The sequence below is a fragment of the Peromyscus leucopus genome, chromosome 5 (genome assembly GCF_004664715.2).
Source record: "Peromyscus leucopus breed LL Stock chromosome 5, UCI_PerLeu_2.1, whole genome shotgun sequence".
NCBI lineage: Eukaryota > Metazoa > Chordata > Mammalia > Rodentia > Cricetidae > Peromyscus > Peromyscus leucopus.
In genome coordinates, this window is record NC_051067.1 from 97,037,753 (window position 1) to 97,056,912 (window position 19,160).

Here is a 19,160-nt window from a genome sequence, read left to right on the forward strand (position 1 = left end):
CCCCAGCCTCTCCCCACCAAGTGCCATGTACCAGCCACACACACACCCCCATTGGTCTTATATATGTGTGCTTTCCAGCACCTAGAATACCTTGTCTCTCTCTGCCTGGCATGTTTAAATTTTCTCATTTAAATGGCGACCCAGAGTAACCCCTTAAGTCAAATTCTGTGATCTATCTCATTTTCTTTCCATCAGAGAATTCACTACTATCTGCAATTACATAGACTGCTTCTTTCCTCGTTCCACCCACCAACCCGAAATATAAGGCTTCTAGGTTGGAGACTTTGAACCATTCTCCTCTCAAATCCAATCCTAGAACAGAACCAGGCATATGATAAATGCTCTCAGAATGAACCTAGTGAACAATTAGAGAGAATACAACACCAGGTAAAAGGAAAGGCAGGCAAGTGAAGAGGCAGGGGCAGAAAACAGTGTGATGTTGGCTTCTGTTTGATAGTATTTCATACTGCAAGCTACAGCACAAGGGCTTTGGCTGGGTTGGGAGTTTGGGCTGTTGATTTTATAGGCATGGTCACATTTACATTTGAGAGATGTCAATGCAGAGAACAAAATTAAAAAGATAAGACTAGACACAGGAAAGCCATTTAGAGACTATGTTCCAGTCCAGGTAAAGAGATGATAATGGGGTTGAACTTGGCCAGGAGCAGCAGGAATATAGAGCTCAGCTGGAATGATTTGTAGATTCTAAGGACAGAGGAAAAGGTAAAGCTAGCACTCATGAAGGCAGCAGGGTCCTGTACCCTGCCTTACAGATAACTTTGTTGGCTAAATTGCAGGCTGAATCATCCAGCAGAGACAGAGGCTACATGGGGAGATAGACAGTCTGTGGACATTGCACTCCTAGTGGTCTAGCTCTGTGGGAAGTCCACCACCTGGGCAAGAGCGAGGTAAAAACAAAGGCAAACAGAGTCAAATCCAGGGTCCTGTCCAAAGCTGATGCTTTGAACTCTAGGAAGAGTCCATCAGAGCTGACACAGTGCACAGATGGCTGTGAGTCTGAAGGAAGCAGTCAAGACCCATTTCACTTGACCCTGATGGGAACAGGTTCCACGGCATTCAATACAAGCCTCAAGACTTAATCCTCTACCCAGCAGATGCTCACTGAGTTGCCAGATACAGGGCTAGTGATGGGACAAGATGCTCTTAAGATTTCACAGTGCTTGTTTCCTAGGGAATGCAGACAGGCATGAAGCTATCATAGGGTGGCAAGTGCCAGCATTGTAGTAGTGCTCTGAGAGTACACTGGGAAAGAGTGTACTTAGTCACATGACTAAGAGAGAGAATTTCAGTGAGAGATGTACTGAAGGAAGATTTTTTTTAAATATATTTCCCCCAATATTTGAACCTAAATTATCATGCATTATAGGCAGACACTCTATGACTACACCCCTAATCTCTTTGTTTTTCTAAGTTTGGCTTTCATTTTATTTTAAGATGAAAGTTTTGCTAGGTTTCCTAGACTGACCTCGTGCTCACTCTGTAGTCCAGGCTAGAACTAAATATGTGGTCCTTCTGCTCCCCCAAGTGTTATGATTGCAGGCCTGCAGCTCAAGATGTGGCCAGGAGCTTATATCTGAAGGTTGGATAAGTAGGAATGTTTAGTCTACAGTGTGGACTATGTGGGAAGAATAAGTGGAGATCAGGTAGACACAGGTTATAAAGGATGCCATTTTCATGCCTGCTCAGCTGTTTCTTCAGTGGTGGTAGTGAGTGATGGTGATGATGAGTGTGTGAAACCTCTAGAGATAGAAACCTTCATTTAATAGACACAAGACCTCAGCAAAATTCCATAAATGCTCTTAGCCCCTGGATTTACCATCTGATCAATGGGGACAGGGATGTCTTCCTGAGTGTTTCCTGGCATAACATCCAAAGAGAAGGTCTTGCTTTGAGGAACACTGCATGCATTGGGATTTAACTTTTGTCTGAAGGTGACTGTCATTTCCTGAATAGGCATCAGGTTTAATTAATACTTCTACTGGGGGAATGGCTGAGAAACAAACCTGTGGAGTCCCTTAGAAATCTATCTATAAAGCGTACGTACAAGTTGTGCCACTTTTGCTGTAGGTCAGGCAATCCTCCTGAGTAAGAGATTCACAGCAGGAAGTATGGACCATTTGGTTCTTCCTGATGCTGAAACCTGATAATGAGGAGAAGGACAAGGAGGACGAGGAGGATGAGGATGAAGATGAGAACAACAACAAGAATATTAATTAGTTAAGGATGTCTTAGTAAAGCAACTTAGGGAGGAAAGAGTGTATTTGGCTTATACTTCTATATCATTCACTGTTCATTATCAAAAGCAGGGTAGGACTCAAGTAGGGTAGGAACCTCAGGGTAGGAGCTGATGCAGAGGCCATGGAGGGGTGCTTCTTACTGGTTTGCTCCCCATGGCTTCCTCATCCTGCTTTCTTACAGAACCCAGAACCACTAGCCCAGAGGTGGCAGCCCTCCCCTATCCAACACTAATTAAGAAAATGCCCTACAGGTTTACCTTCAACCTGATCTTATGAAGGCACTTTCTCAAATGAAATTCCCTCATCTCAAATGACTCTACCTTGTGTTTGATATAAAACTAGCCAGCACAAGGAGTTTGCCTTAGTAGCAATGAACTGGGTAGGAGCAGAGCCTCCAGCCAAGGGACTGCCTATGTGACAAAACAGTCAGATTTAGAAAAGAGGCTCCACCAAGAATATTGAATGCCAGCAGCTGGTGAGATATAACCACTACCGCCCAATAGTTTGTCTGGCCATCTGTCTATGGAACCAGTGAATTCATTTACATAATGCAATATAATGCAGTAATTCCTAATATGCATGGCTATCTATAGTTCCTTATCTAGAGTAGGGATGAAGATGAGAATTCTTTACCTTACCATCTATCTCCCTCTTCCATTGCCACCCATTCCTCAGGCATATCCAGGAAACAAACCCATATTGGTGGAAGTATTAAGGCAACTCCACTTAGTTAAAAGGGAGGTTTATTTGGTGGTTTTACTTACAATAAGTGAAGGGATAAGTTACAGGATCCAGGAAAGGTGAAGTGCAGTCCAGTGGTGTTCTCTGGAGAACTCTGTTTGGTCTAACATCCAGGATTACCAGGAACCAAGAAAGCCGGCACATCCGGATCTCGGGTATTAAGGGCTCCTGTCTGGGCCCTGCCTCAGGAGCAGGCCATAAGTAGGTGTGACAGTTGCCAGAAGCCTCCATATGGGTAGTATTTCCAGGTCAAAGCTGGAACAGCTACCCACTACAAACCCTGATGCTCCATGGAACAAAGCTGATGAGAGTGACTGTTGTTCTCTGCCCACCTTCCCATTCAAAATTCCAACTCTTGTGTCTTGCTGAAATCCTGGTTCACCTTGATCCAGACCAGGCTAGCAAGCACACCAAGGCAGGTCACTAAGTTTTCATTATAATAAAGGTAGTGGCTGGGACTCATCCCATTACTGAGTGCTCAATCTTACAGTCTGACTCAGTTTTCTAATTGGTGGGAAGGGAAAGGGTGTGAGAGAGTCAAATATAAAGAAATCTGTAGTCGGGCAAATAAGTACATTACAAGTTGGAGGAGGTGAGTTTTATGGAATATTGAGCCTTAGTGGGTGAGCTACCTTTAATTGAAAAATGTATTTTTCGCAGTAGCAAGCACATTATCCCCTCCATTTCCCTAGCCCCAATTCATGATGTCAGTTTTCCTTTTTCTCCATCAGAATATCTGCATATATGGAAAGACTGCCTGCCACCTGGTTCTTAATTATTCTTGTTAACTATAAGAACTGCAACAGTTTGCCTAAAATATGCATTTTCCTGACTGATTATAGGATGTATTATAGGAGTATAGGATGAAGAAATCTAGCCCTAGACTAGACCTATGACTTGGGGTATGAGCTTCTGTTTTCTCACCTGTAAAATAGTTATTATTTAATCCATAAAGGTCATGTTTAGAGGGCTAAAAGTTAAGGTGCCCAGTGTACCAACCACTACAGGAAGTTCTTGTTATGTGTGTTGTGAAAAGCTTATCTGAGACACCTTTCCTTCAACCCCCTCTGAGATCTCATATTATATCATCTCTGAAATGAGTAAGGCTTACAAGTTCAGGTCTCTTATGCTATGAAGGTGATAGACTGGCCATCTGTGAAGCTCTATTCCCTGATACTAAGCCCACTAGGAGAAAAAGACAGCAGCTTCACCATGGCTCTCTTAGAAGCTAAAAATAAGACACATATAAACAGATTCTATAAACACTTTATGACATCATTCTGTACAGCACTACCAAGGAGCAGATGGCTTGTGTGGAAACATCTGTACCCCAGAGAAACTCCAGAGGAAAGCCAGAATATGCTATTGTACTCATAGACCAGCAGCATGCCACCAGCTTTTCAGTCACACAATTACAATTGAACATGGACAGTGCCTGGAGCCCTAAAGATGGGCTGAGCAGGGCTCCTCACCAGTTACCCTCTGTGGACATGTTAATCTCCAAAGTCTTACAAATCACAGTGTGGCTAGGTGGATCAGGGGAAGAGATGAAAAGAAGAGGAGCCAAGGATTATAAGATTCTGTGGGCAGATACCTAGGTATAGGCTTGTCCTTTGTAGCTTGCTTTTTAGTTCCAGGTCAGCCCTACCTTGTACAGAGTCTAATTCCCCTGAGCCCCTGGCTTCTGGTTATGCCCATATATTCAGGTAGTTCTGTATCTTCTTATGAGACCACCTCATGAAAAATCTGTGGGATTTAAGGTGAGCTGTTTAAATTTTCTGTAACCCCCTGTAAAATCGAATCAAGGATATGAACTTGATAGACTTTCAATGACAAAAATAAGTTCAGGCAGTATAATGGCTAGTATTGTCAACTTGACAAAATCAAGAGTCACTTGGAAGATAGACCTTGCAGAACACCTATGGGAGATTATCTTACTCTAAGGTAAGAAGACTCACCCTCTGTGAATGATGCCATTCCAAAGGTAGGGTATCTTGAACTCTGTAACAGTGAGGAAATAAAGCTGAGCACTCACATGAATTCATTGCTCTCTTTTGACTATGGACATAATGTGACCAGCTGTTTTAAGTTCTTGGTGACTTGACCATGATAAATTGTAACTTGAAAGTGTGAGCTAAAATAAACCTGTTTTCCCTTAAGTGGCTTTTTATTAGAGGATTTTATAATAGCAACAGAAAAAACAAACAAACAAAAAACAACTAAAAAAACTAAAATAGGCAGGTTGGCAGCTTATAATAATGTGCCACCAGCACTTGTTCCCCCAAATCAAGTTGTACTCATGATTACACTGACGTTCAGGCTGGGGTTCCAATCCCAGCACCACAACAAAAAGAGAAATTGCTGACTTGCTTCTTTGCCTCTCCTTAAAGACTACAAGATCCATTGAAATGCAGAAACAAAGGCCTCGTGTTCATCTCTAACCTAGAGATTGATATGAAATAAGAACCTGATAATTGTGTCTGGGGAAAAGGATGTCATGTCTTTTTCTTTTCTGTCTCCTCCAAGCCTAGTCAGGTCCTGCAGAGAGAGCCCTTCTGAACCTTCACTGAACATACTTGAATGTAGGCTCTTCCTCTCATGAAAGACTGAAAGTGGCTTCTAGTTTGGTCTCCTGAGTAAAAATGTCCAGAATACCTGGTACTTGTTGACTAATACATACAGAAGATAACCGTGAGTTAGTGATGTTTCTCTCCCTGTCTGTGTGGCTCAACAAAACTTAACTACTTCATGGAAACCACAAGACAGAAGAGCCTTGGATGAGATCTAAGTAGATGAGTGTGGTGCGCCAGGCTCTCTGAGAAAATCTCTGGGGAAGCATCCCCCCTCTTGCCGTGTGTGTGTGTGTGTGTGTGTGTGTGTGTGTGTGTGTGTGTGTGGTGCGCGCGCGCGCGCGCGTGCGCGCGCTCACACACATGCTTGTGCAGGCCAGTGGCACACTCTGGATGTCCTTCTCTATTACTTTCCACATTCATTTTTTGCAACAGAATGTCTCACTGGACCTGGAGTTTCAGGGATCCACCTGTCTCATCCCTCAGCACTTGGGTCACAGATGGGCACAATCATTTCTGGGTTTTATGTAGGTGCTGGGTATCCAAACACAGGTTCATGTGCTGTGCTGTGTTCATGTGAATGCGTTACTCACCAAGTTATCTACCAAGCCCTCCACATTTCTTCATTTTTAATCTGAGGGCAGTGGGACCAATCCTTATCACCTCATACAAATGTTAGGGGGAAACAAATAGTGGATATGAATTCCATTTAAAGACAATTTAAATTCAAAGTAATTTTAAATCATGAGCAATATTCTTATTGTTAGCTTACCCACCAGCATTTTTATCTGTTGTTCCAAGACATCAGAAGGAAAAAAATTCTGAAGTGGCCTCTGAGATTCCTTCTTCAGTCCATTGGACTTTGTCTCGATTACTTGCTAGTTAAGTAGGATGTTGTTGTTGGTTGTGTTTGCTCTTTTGGGGGGCCTGCCACCCAGCTCCCAAATAAATCACACACAGAGGCTTGTTCTCAGTTATGAATGCCCAGCCTTAGTTTGGCTTATTTCTGGCCAGCTTTCCTTGACTTTAAATTATTTCATCTACCTTTTGCCTCTGGGCTTATACCTTTTTCTTACTTTGGTATATCTTACTTTCACTCTTACTCCCTGGCTGGCTGGGTGGCTGGCCCCTAGCATCTTTCTCTCCTTTTTCTCTTCTTTCTTTTCTCCCAGATTTCTCCTTCTATTTATGTTTTCTGCCTAGCAGCACCACCTATCCTTTTCCTGCCTTGCTGGGTCATTCAGCTCTTTTTATTAGACCATCAGGTGTTTTAGACAGGCAAAGTAACACAGCTTCACAGAGTTAAACAAATGTAACATAAAAGAATGCAACACATCTTTGCATCATTAAACAGATAGTTCACAGAATACAGATATGTAACACATCTTAAAATCATATTCCTACAACAGGGTATGCCTAGTAATGTAACACAAGCAACTATAACATGGTTCAATATCCTGAGCAGAAAAATCCAAGTGAGTTTTCATAATTGTCATATGGCTCTTCTTCAGGTTCAGAAGCAAAACCCTTCTTTTTTTTTTTTTTTTTTTTTTTTTTTTGGTTTTTCGAGACAGGGTTTCTCTGTGTAGCTTTGCGCCTTTCCTGGAGCTCACTTGGTAGCCCAGGCTGGCCTCGAACTCACAGAGATCCGCCTGGCTCTGCCTCCCGCGTGCTGGGATTAAAGGCGTGCGCCACCAACGCCCGGCGCAAAACCCTTCTTGTCTTGTTTCTGCCCTCCATGAAACCCTGGATTCCTCTGGGGAACTCTTTTACTCTGGCTGTCAGCCAAGAAAAGAACATAATATTTGTGTCTGAGACTCAAAAGTGCAGGCCTATCTGTCTAAATGCAAGGAGCTGAAAATATAGCCCAGCTGTGTTCCCAGAAAAAAATAATGTTGGTATTGGTGAGCACAAGAGTGTCTCTGCTACTTAAGTAATGCATGCACTAAATCTTCTATAGCTGTCTACATCTGCTCACCACTTAAAAGCCAGTACTGGGGATAGAGGATTGGATAGAAATGCAATATGGTTATTTGAGGGCTGACCATGGGAAAATGAAAATGAAGGAAGATAACCATCCTCAAATTTCCATCTTGGGGAACTCTGGAACACAGAAGGGGCTTTTGTAGATAGCAGATATAGTCTTCACCTAAGGCATGTCTGTGTCCCTTGACCTTGACCTCAAGGAAATAGTTACAAATAAATTACTTGCTGCAACTTATTTTTGGGTTTGTTGTTACCTTTGTTATTGTTTATCTGGATGTCCTTCTCTATTACTCTCCACATTCATTTTTTGGAACAGAATGTCTCACTGGACCTGGAGTTTAAGGGATCCACCTGTCTCGTCCCCCAGCACTGGGGTCACAGATGTGCACAATCATTTCTGGATTTTATATGTTACTGTTGTTATTGTTCATAATAAAATTTTTTTTTGTTTTGTTTTTTTTGTTTTTCGAGACAGGGTTTCTCTGTGTAGCTTTGCGCCTTTCCTGGAGCTCACTTGGTAGCCCAGGCTGGCCTCAAACTCACAGAGATCCGCCTGGCTCTGCCTCCCGCGTGCTGGGATTAAAGGCGTGCGCCACCAACGCCCGGCCATAATAAAATTTTAAGCATGAGTACAGTATGTAAGTGTTACAGCTCTGTGGGAAAAGGTTTTCCCAATGAAAGTGTTACAGCTCTGCTGCTCTGGTGGCAGGGTGAGGGTGTTCCCCAGTTGGAAGTGTTACAGCTCTAAAGGGCATGTGTCAGGGTTTCTTGGGGTTGGGTGGGGGGAGGCTTTCCCAGGTGGTCTAGAATTGGAGGGATTTGTGGCCTGGTCTTGGGGCAAGCTCTGGGACTGGTGGGATTCTGTGGCCTGATCTTGAAGCTCAGGGATTGATGGTTTCGTTTTTGTTTTTTATATTGTTTTTGTTTTCTTGGCCCTGGTCTCTTGCTTGGGTTCAAGCCAGGGACAGTGTGTTCTTTCCTTGGCCCTAGACTTGGGGTCAAGTCAGGATCAGGGTATCCTTTCCCTTGGCCCTGGTCTCAGGGTCGAGTCAGGGTCAAGTTGTTCTTTCCCTGGCTCTTTTACCCTGTATTGTATATATCATTTCCATTCCTTTTTCTTCCCTCCAACTCCTCCCTTTCCCTGTCCTACTCCCAAATTCATGATCTCTTCTTCTGTAATTAGAATGGTGTGTGTGTGTGTGTGTGTGTGTGTGTGTGTGTGTGTGTTGCATACAAAACCTTGTAAGTCCGTATTTATTTTAGAATTGCTCATATGTACATGTATTTAGAGATGACCACTTAGATTAGATATGTTGTCATTATGCAGATCTTGTTTAGTCAAACATATTGTTGAGATTTCATGGTTGCATACTTGCTGCAATTTAACCACCATAATAATTCACATCCTTTGTATAAATTGATGCACAGAGTTAAAAAATAAGGACGTTCTGGTATTAGCTGAAGTCACCAGATATTCTGATATGTAAATTTATGTAAAGAATTTTTAACAGTTAACATCTTTGTTATTTAAGCCCACTTTAAATTTTTTTTTCTTACAACATTGTTTCACTTTGTAGCCCAAACTGGCCTCAAACTTGAGATCCTCTCCCCTTACCTTAAGCCCAGCCCTGGTGTGGCTTTTCCTTATAATTTCGAATGCCTGGAAAAGAAAGCCAGCATAACTCTGCCAAGGACAACTACCAGAGGAATGTCACTGTTACACAGCCACAGAACCATTTAGCTGGATGATAGAGGTAAAAAAAAAAAAAAAAAAAAAACCACCTCAGAGACCACTGGTGTTGACATGATAGTGACGTGGTAACGACAAAAGCTCAGAGTAAATGTCCTTAGGCTCAGTCCTAGCTGCTTGGTTCACTGATCATGTAACCTTGAACACTTGGCTGAACCTGTCAGCTTGTAAAGCCTTCATCAAAAACACAGGACTGACAGGTGGGGCTGGTGTGAAGATTAAATGGGAGAACCTGCCCTGCCAGACCAGCTCCAAGTAACCTGCTGATTTTCCAAAGATAGTTTTTGAAGCCCAGACCCTTAGTTCTACTGTTGAATTGCAGCTTGTTTAAGGTCACATAGAAAATGAGGGTCAGGGTTATCTGGTTCTGGTTTCCAGATATCCCCATAATCTCACTCTGTTTCTTCACCCTGCTATAAAGAGAAGTCCCTTTAGCCAGAGCTGGGAACACACTTCCCCTGAACCTTCAGGCATGTCCAGTCATCATTTTAGGTATCTCAAAGGCCAATCTAGACCATTGTCCTTAGGGATGGGAAGGCAAAAGAAGTGCAAACTGCTTAAAGGGTCATTTTCCCTTCAGTTAAATTCTGCCTGTGCCTCAGCCGGTTGCCCAAAGAAACAATTTAGCAAATGTGTTTTATCTCAGGAGAAATACATCTTTTTGTTTCTGTCACTCACTTGATGGGGGCCCTGTTTTCTTCTATGGCTAGAAAACAGGGTGCAGTAGCCTTCAGGCCTGTTAATGAAAGCACTCCCTTCAGCCCAGTGTCTCCCTGGGGACATTGCCCAGTCCCTGGGTGAAGAAGACACTGTATTTAAGCAGTTGGTATCTTCCTCTTAAGACATGAGGCACACAGTCAGCAATAAGCCAGCCAGCATTAAATTTGAAAAGGTAAGTAATGCAATCATAAGCTCATTGTTTAAGTCTGTGCAACACTTTACATTTTACAAAGCACTCCTACATGCATTAGCTCATTTGGGAAAATTGCAGAGAATTTGCTAACGACAGGAAGGTATATAGAAGCAATAAAATTTATCTTTGAATCCATCACTCACAGAAAAATCTTTGTTAGCTTTGTAATGTTTCCCTTAACTGATTTTCTAGTGGATTTCATTTGTTTGTTTTTGCTGGGACCTTATTACATATACCTTTTTCTTTTCTTTTCCTTTTTTTAATGGTAATGGCCTGCTTTGTTCAAGGCATATTATGTTTTCTGCCATACCATTTAAAGCTTACATCCATTCTGGGGAAGAAGTAATTGTGTAGTGTGAAGTGTTCCTGGCTAAAGGTCCAAAGGGGGAGCCTTAGTTTTCTCCTTTGAAGAAGAGATGTGTGCTAAGGGATTTAAAATGTCAGGCAGTGCACCCAGAGACACCCAATACACAGCATATCAGTGTAGGGTAACGATAGTAAAGGTAATATTAACACTCAGTTGACATTGAGTACCCTAGAGTTTCACAGGCAGATGTGTCATAGCATACCTGTGTGACACAAACCACTGATACCATGAATTTCATAAAAGAGTACATATATACTCTATAACTGCAAACCAGCCTTCCCTGCTAGAGCAAGCTACACCTCGGTAGTTGGGGGGGGGCACTTTCCTTCATGGCCACTCCCTTTTTTAGCATGAAGTAGTCATTGATACCAACAGAGGCTTGTATACCTTATAAGGTGCTTGGGTTGTCCTGGGTTTAGGGGTTCTAATTTGAATAGGGTACAGCTCTTGCCTTCAGAATTCATTCTATGGGTACTTTAGAAAGTATCTCCTAGAGCCATTAACTTGACAATTCTTTTCCCTTGGTAAAGAGAAGTGAAACCCCCATACATAAGACTGCCTTGTCACTAATATCCTTGCCACATAGAGTAAAATACTTGTTTGAAAACTCATCAAAGGAAGATGTGTGTCTCCACAAGCTCACATACAAACATCCATACATAGCCCTCCCTTCCCTCCACAACAGCAGAAGTTATATGCCTTTATCAGCACATTAAAGCCACAAAGTAAAACCAAGGAAGGAGAAAGCCAAACCCATTCCTTCAAAGAGTTTGCAAATGTTTCCTTTCTGAATGGGACTCTGTTCAACTACAGTGTGGACGAGGGAGGAAAGGAAGGCATTAGTTGATAAAAGTTTCCTCCTGGGAGATAACATAATGGTTTCTAGGCATATTCTGGTTTTGTTTAGTTTTGTTTTTGTTTTTTCCAAGATTTTTGTCATTCAAGAATCAGGAAGAGGGACTGGAGAGATGGCTTCAGTTGTTAAGAAAAATGGAAGTTCTTCCTGAGGACCTAAGTTCAGTTTCCAGCTCCTACATGGTAGTTCACAGTCTTCAGCAATTCCAGTTCCAGAGGGATCTAATGCCCTCTCCTGATCTCCACAGGCACTAAGCATTCATGTGATGCAAAGACATACATGCAGGCATGTCACGGACTGGCCTGTCAAGGGTACCATGAGTGTAGGAGAACCAGGGCTTAAGTAGTTAGGAAGGCAAGGATTTGGTGAATGACAGACAGACAACAAATTCAAACCACTTCTAAATGATTATACAAATGGCAAATGATTATACACTTGAAAAAATAAAATAAAAATTTTAATTAAAAAATAATCAATGGCCGGGCGGTGGTGGCGCACGCCTTTAATCCCAGCACTCGGGAGGCAGAGCCAGGCGGATCTCTGTGAGTTCGAGGCCAGCCTGGGCTACCAAGTGAGCTCCAGGAAAGGCACAAAGCTACACAGAGAAACCCTGTCTCGAAAAACCAAAAAAAAAAAAAAATTAATCAAAAGAACCAGGCTGGGGGGATGCCGCTGTTTTGGGATATTTGAACACTGTATGAAGATGTATTGCTGTGATTGGTTTAATAGAGAGCTGAATGGCCAATAGCTAGGCAGAAGGTATAGATGGGGCTTCCAAGCAGAAAGAGAGGAAGAAGGAGATGAAAGAGTTGCAGAGAAGATGCCATCAAGACATGGAGGGAGTTGGACAAACAGAGTGAAAGAAAGGTAAAAAACCATGTGGTAAAACAAATTAATAAAAGCAGGTTAATTTAAGTTATAAAAGCTAGTGTGACAAGCCTAAACTAAGACTGAGCTTTCATAAATAATATTAAGTCTCTGTGTCATTATTTGGGAGCTAGTGGGACAGAAAGAGTCCTTAGGGTGCTTGCAATACAAGCATCATGATATGAGTTTGATTCAGTAACCATGTAAAAAGCCAAGTGTGTGGCATACACTTTTAATCATAGTGCTAAGGAGGCAGAAACAGGCCAATAGCTTACTTGCTGATCTGCCTTTTAAAATCAGCAAACACCAGGTCTCAGTGAGAGACCTTACCTCAAAAATCATAGTTAATTGCTCCTGAGGATATCTGCTACATGTGCACACACACACATACACAGACACATACAGACAGACAGACAGACTAACGTTTGTATGTATGTTGTATTGTATGTATGTATGTATGTATGTATGTATGTATGTATGTATAAAATCAGGAAGACAGATCCCCTGACTCATCTAACTCCTAAACCTTCTCCCTAACCTAGGCTCTTGCCTGAAGTTGTCTTCAGGGGCTTAGCTTCTTTCCTAATGGTATTAACAGTTGATGTTGAATGAATCATCCTCTCACTCCAAGCCCTGCACTCTGCACAAGTAGCATCTCCCACCATCTCCTGTAGTTAACTTTGCTGCCCCCCTCCCAAACTTATACTTGAGTTTGGAAAGTTAATAAGAAGCCACCCACTCACCTTGGGGTGGGGGAATCCAGCCAGTGACCATAGTCTCTCTACTGTATCAGAATCTTCACCTGAGACCAGACTAGCATCTTCCCTAGAGAGTGATGGATACACATGGACCCAGGTGTGACCTGCCTAAGGGACCTTACAAATTTGAAACTGCTCTCTCAGCTGTTAAGTGAGGTTCACAAGGATCTCCCCAAGAGTGTCCAGAAGAATATGAGTACCTGTGCAACTGAGCATCTGCTATGCATCTGCTTACTCTCTAAAACTTGTTCAGAATTCAGATAGTGAAAATGATAGGCTTAACAATAAACTAATTGATTACTTTCTAAGAATATAATTAGAGAAAACAAAGGAAAAATGTAGGGCAGGCCATCACAGTAATGGTGTTCATTTTGTGCTTAGCAAATCTTTTTCGTTCATGCAACCTTGAGCATTTTGGTATGTTGTAAGGTATGTCTTTAAATAATTGCAGTTTGAATTGACAAGTACTTAATGGAGTTTGGGAGCAACTCTTCAAGTCTAGAGAGAAACAGAACAGCTGTCCTGAAGGGCCTTCAGTGGCCTTGCAGAAAAGGAACATTTATGCCACCTTGAAAGTAAAATAGAGTGTAGAAGAGAGTCCAGTGAGGAAGGGCTTTGCCAAGAGAGAAAAATGCTATGCCCAAGGAAGTCACAGAAAGGCAGGGGAAATCAAGTCTGAGAAGCACTAATGGAGATCCTGCAGAGGATTGAGGTGATGGGCAGGACAGCTGTCTGTGCTTGTCACCAGAGACATCTAAGTCTAATTTTGCATATCAGAAGGGGTCATGTGGTACATAGAATCATTGATGAAGTGCGAATTCCATTCCACCTCCTGGTCTTACATTAGGTGGCCAGAAGTGTCTTGGGTCATTAGATCTCAGCTGACTGCCCAGTGAGCATTTGGAAATATGTGACTGCATCTGTACAAGGCCAACTGGCTGACCTATGAGCATTTACCAAACAGGACTCAGGAGCTGAACTGTCCTTAGATTGGTCAGGCCCCATAATGAGTACATACCCCCCATTAAGTGATAATAGCACACTATTCGTTATCTATTTTTCACAACCTGTACCTCAGTGGTCTACAAGAAGTATTTATTAGAACGTCTCTGCTGAGATTAGCTGGATTTGCTCACATGGTGTGAGCAACTGAGGAAAGTGTACTGGGCACAGGTGTCTGTCCTCTTCCATCAGGCTAATCTGAACATGGGCTCCCAGATATAGTAGAGAACCACACGTTGCCTCTTGGAGTCTAGCCTCAGAATAGGAGGATATTGCTTCCTCTGAATTCTAGCAACAAAAGCCTGTCACAAGTTCAGCCTAGATTTCAAGGACAGAGAAACAGACTCACAGCTTTAGCAAGCACCACTGTACAGAGTGAGGCCATGCTGGAGAGGGGAATGAAGAAAGGAGTAAAACTATCCTTTACAATGGCATGTGTGCCCCTGCCACACATATCATTTCTCTTGAGAAATAATGCAGTGGCATAATGTATCACGACAGTGGACTCAGTGATGAAGCGCTATACTGAGAGAAGCAGTTAATGTGTTTTCTTGTGAATTATGCTATCAGTTTTGAGATTTAAAAAAGACACATTTTTTTTTGAAAGCCAGTCTATTACTTTCAGACAGGCAAGTAAGTCCAGCTACGTAAACTTTAATCTATATTGAAATGTATGATATTGTGTGTTAGAAAAGGCTGAGGACAAAAATCAGAGCCGGTTGTGAAACCCTTGGGAAATTATTATTTTTTAAGTTTAATTTTATTGAAATGCAAACTGTATGTATTAAGTCTTTTCTGCCCAAAGCCAAGCTTGCAGAGTATTCACAAATGTGTGCACTCAGGTAAACATCACAATCACAGTAGGTCAAGTAGGTCAGTGTAGGTCATTCCCATTACCCCAGTAGCTCTTTTCTCTTTTTCCAGGCCACTCACCCCACCCTGCCAACATATACTAATTCCTTTCCATCAATGTAGTTAGTGTTTTTCCAGGTCATAGATACTTTTTGCCAGGTACTCTGAGATTTCAACTTTTCAGTCTGTTAAACAGACATCATCATCATTTGCATGGTAGTAGTGCTGTGGGGTTCAACCAGCAGTGGTTGGGCACCTGTAGCCATTCAAAGTTTGAGCTCCTTGTTAGCAGGTTAGATTACTCTTTTCACTAGGTGAGCAAGGAAAGAGGAATAGAACTAAATATACTTTCCTGTTAATGAAGACAGACTTTCATAGCATTAGAAAAGGTAAAAAAATTGTTGTCCCTGACTAAATTTAGGTTTAAAACATTGTTGTCCCTGACTAAATTTAGGTATAAAAGGAAAGAGTTTTGTGACATTAATGCATTTGCTTGGTTCTTCTCTCCTGTACCTGACCCAAAGATTGAAGTGTGTAGCTCGAAGACAAAAGCATCAGGTCACTCAGAAACCTTCCCACTTGGGATTTCCTCATCTACAAGTATCTTCTTTTGGTTAATTGAAGCCACCTTTTGACTGACTTGCCCAGGAAAGTCCTCTGCTTTTTTTTTTTAAGGATTTGTGTGGGGTCTGTTTGTCAGTGAGCATCACCATGGCTCTTGGCCACAAGGAAGCTCATCTCTCATATGGAAAAGGTGCCTGCCTTTGTGAGTACCTCTGATGTTAGAGTAATGGATCAGGAAATGAAATGGGAGTCTTTTCCGTTAAGCTATCAACACAGGAACAACAGACAACTGCAGGCAGGCTTCTGGGCATGTTGGTGCCTTTCCTCCTGTCACCAAGCCTTTTTCTTCCTTTGAAGCTTCAGAAGCAGCTGTCAGAGCTGGATGAGGATGACTTGTGTTATGAGTTCCGGCGAGAACGCTTCACTGTCCACCGAACCCACCTGTACTTTCTGCACTATGAGTTCGAGCCTGCTGCTGACAACACGGACGTTACCCTGGTTGCTCAGCTCTCCATGGACAGGTATGATCAATGACCTCACCCACCACACAGACCCCATAACTGTTACTTTTTACCCTATAGAATAACAGGATGGAAGATGGTCTCCTAGTCTTGGAATATGAAGTTCAGTTAAAGTTAATCTTAGTCCCATCCATAATGCTGCATAGCAGGGGTTTCTTCTTTTTGTTGCTAGTGTTGCTCCTGTGCCCAAATAACCATGAAAATCCTGGTAGCAACAGCAGCAAGAACAAGAAGAGACTCAGAACCAGACATCATTCTGGGGAATAATAGGAGATAGAGTGGAATCTTCTTGCTGGATCTTTGTCATACAGCAAGGAGCTCAACAGGACTCTGCCATATAACAAGCCATCCACTCGACACTCCTGTGCTGATCCTGGCAGATGCATGGGTCCTGCCAGCCACTGTTCCAATTTACAGTTGCTGGATTTAAAGAAGTCACTTCCCTTCCTTTACTTTGTAGTCACTATGAATATCAAATATGATAACAGCTACCATGTGGCTGGCACCACAATAGCAGCAGGTAGTAAGAAGTTCATTACAGTATCACATTTTATAACATCATTGTCCTTGATGGGAATCTCAGTTTATCATTTTGCACATTCCTGCTGGAAGTTCAGCTCTAGAGAAGATGAAGCTGACAGCATCATCCAGAAGCAGGCAGTGTGACCCTTTTCATTTGTTCCTCACCGAGGTTCCTGAAAACATTTAGCACCATCTTCCTTAAAGTTCGGCTTATTTTCCATATCAACAGCAACTTTCTCCTGAGAACCTTAAATATTCTGACTATATTTTCATTCCAAGACCTTCATGGACCTTAGAGTAAGGCTGTGTCAGATGGTGCCTGCTCCTTGCTTGGGAAATTCAGATTCAAAACCAAAGCTAAGTCACCTTCTCTTCAATCAAACACACCTCTTCCCATCCATGCCTCCAGCAGCTCCTCTATCTGTGCAGGAGGAGTCCATCACTCTTGCTTTTTACTTTCAAATCCCAGAGGATTCATAGCCATGGATTTCCATGGGAGCTCAGTCCCTCCACTCCACAGAAGCACCAAAGGAGATCCTCAGGGACCAGGCAAAAGCAGAAGCTTGCTTCAGCAATGAACCCACAAGTTCAGGGTCCTTACATCCAGCATCCTTTAAATCAGATCTCATTGGCTGTGATTAGCAGGGGACAGAAAGCACAAGTGTATTTTACACTGGTGAGCCTCTTAATCCTTCCCAGTGAAAGAAGCAGCAAATCAGGGCAGTGTCAGCTGACAGAATCACTGAAAAATTTCTGGAAGTCCAGGGTGAAGTGCATTGAAGAGAGGCAGGTGTGCCTGTTCCCTTTTTTGTTTGGAAGCATAAAAATGCATGGCATCAATTTCTTGGTAATTGCCCCAATGAAGCAGCACTCTGACCAGGAGACTGCTGAGTATGTGAGTAACTCTTGCTTAGCAGGGGAAAAGCACTGAAATGGGCCTTTGCTGTATCTTTAGCACAGGCTTTATATACCAGACACTTCTGATGTTCTAATGTCTTTGAAGTGGAATTCTCATGATTGATTGTCAAACCTTGCTGCCTCATTCCTGTTGGAGACACTTTTGTTGTTCTTTCTCTGGACTTTGTGTGGCTCCTCTGTCCCCTCAGCTCTTCACAGTAGCTTTGCAAAGTTGTTTTGTGTTTTTCTTTCTGTTGGGTCTGGGTTTTGATTTAGTTTTGTTTGTTTGTTTGTTTTGTTTTTTTTTCCCCCCGAGATGGCATCTCACAGTAGAGTCCATAGGCTATCCTTGATCTTACAGCAGTTCCCTTGCCTTAGGCTCCTGAATTGAGGCATGCTTAGCCACGAGGCCCAATTTAGCTTTGCAAAGTTGCTCAGGGCTTTCAGGAGCAGGAACTGCTGAAAACTGAAGATGGCACCACCCCAGGCACTCCACATCCACCTGCGTTTCCATTGTCCCTGTGTTTTTTCTATTCTTTTCACCAAACACTAATTTCATTATTTTCTTACCCACTCCAAGATCCCAGTAAGTTATATGTCTTTCTGCCTGCCTGCCTGCCTGCCTCCTGACTGTCTGTCTGTCTGCCTATCTATCTATCTATCTATCTATCTATCTATCTATCTATCTATCATGTCTATCTATCTATATCTATGTATATAAATATATATAAAGTCAATAAGTTCACAAATCAAACCTGGAGCCTCAGTTTCTTCAACAGGAAGTTGCACAAGGGGCTAAGAGAATTTTGAAAGATGCTTAGCACACAAAAATGTGTCAATAATTGTAGTTATTTCTCATTTTAATGCTTGTTTGAGTGTTCCTTGGGACCAAGCTTCTGGGGATGGTCAGTGTTTTAGGAGACCCACAAGCTTTTTTTAAGCCTTTGCTGAGAAAGAACATAAATTTGGACTAGAAGAGTTCAGATATTATACTATAGTCCCACCCATACTCAGCCCATTCATTTTTCAATATGTATTCTGTCTTGCTATGACAAAATACTTGAGGCTAAGTACTTACAAAGAAAAGAAATCCATTTACTTCACAATATTAGAAGCTATAAATCCAAAATACAGGAGCCTGTTCAGACTCTGGTAAACTGGGTGTTTGACAAGGGGAACAGAAATGCATGTGAATATTAGGAACCAAAGGACCCCCTTTGCTATCAAAACATGACAAAGAATCAAAATGTAAAACAGCTTCACATAGAAAAGCAATCAAGAACCTCTGTGTGTGTGTCTTATCTGTCTGTCTGTCTCTCTTCTTTTTTGGGGGGATTGGTTTTTTTGAGACAGTATCTCTCTTTTTTTTTTTCTAGAATTCACTATGTAGACCAAACTGGCTTTGAACTCAGAGATCCACTTGCCTCTGCCTCTCAAATGCTGGAATAAAAGGTGTGCTCCACTATGCCCACCTTCACCTGTCTCTTAAATGAAAGGCAATGGACTTCCAAAAGAAAGCAAGACCTCTGGTGAGAAAGGAAGCCAAGGGAGTAATTTTTTAATAATTTTAAGTTTTAATTAAGTAATTTAATAATTCCTACACTGGCAGGAATTACTGAGATCCCAGGAAAACTACCCTCATCCCTTCTAAGTGTAGCACCCCACATGACTGAGGTACCTTCTTCAAAAAGGTACTTCTCTTAAAAGTCTCAACAATACCGCACAGAGGACCTGGC

At 42.2% G+C, this 19,160-nt stretch overlaps 1 protein-coding gene across 3 annotated transcripts in view; it reads left to right on the forward strand.

Annotated features, from left to right (window-relative positions):
- Positions 1-19,160, forward strand: part of Large1 (LARGE xylosyl- and glucuronyltransferase 1) — a 508,586-nt gene that overhangs the window by 471,379 nt on the left and 18,047 nt on the right. For all 3 annotated transcript variants that reach the window (XM_028894770.1, XM_028894772.2, XM_037206162.1), the window contains one exon: positions 15,842-16,005. In XM_028894770.1, coding sequence (XP_028750603.1) covers positions 15,842-16,005 — 164 coding nt within the window. The remainder of the gene's footprint in view (positions 1-15,841; positions 16,006-19,160) is intronic.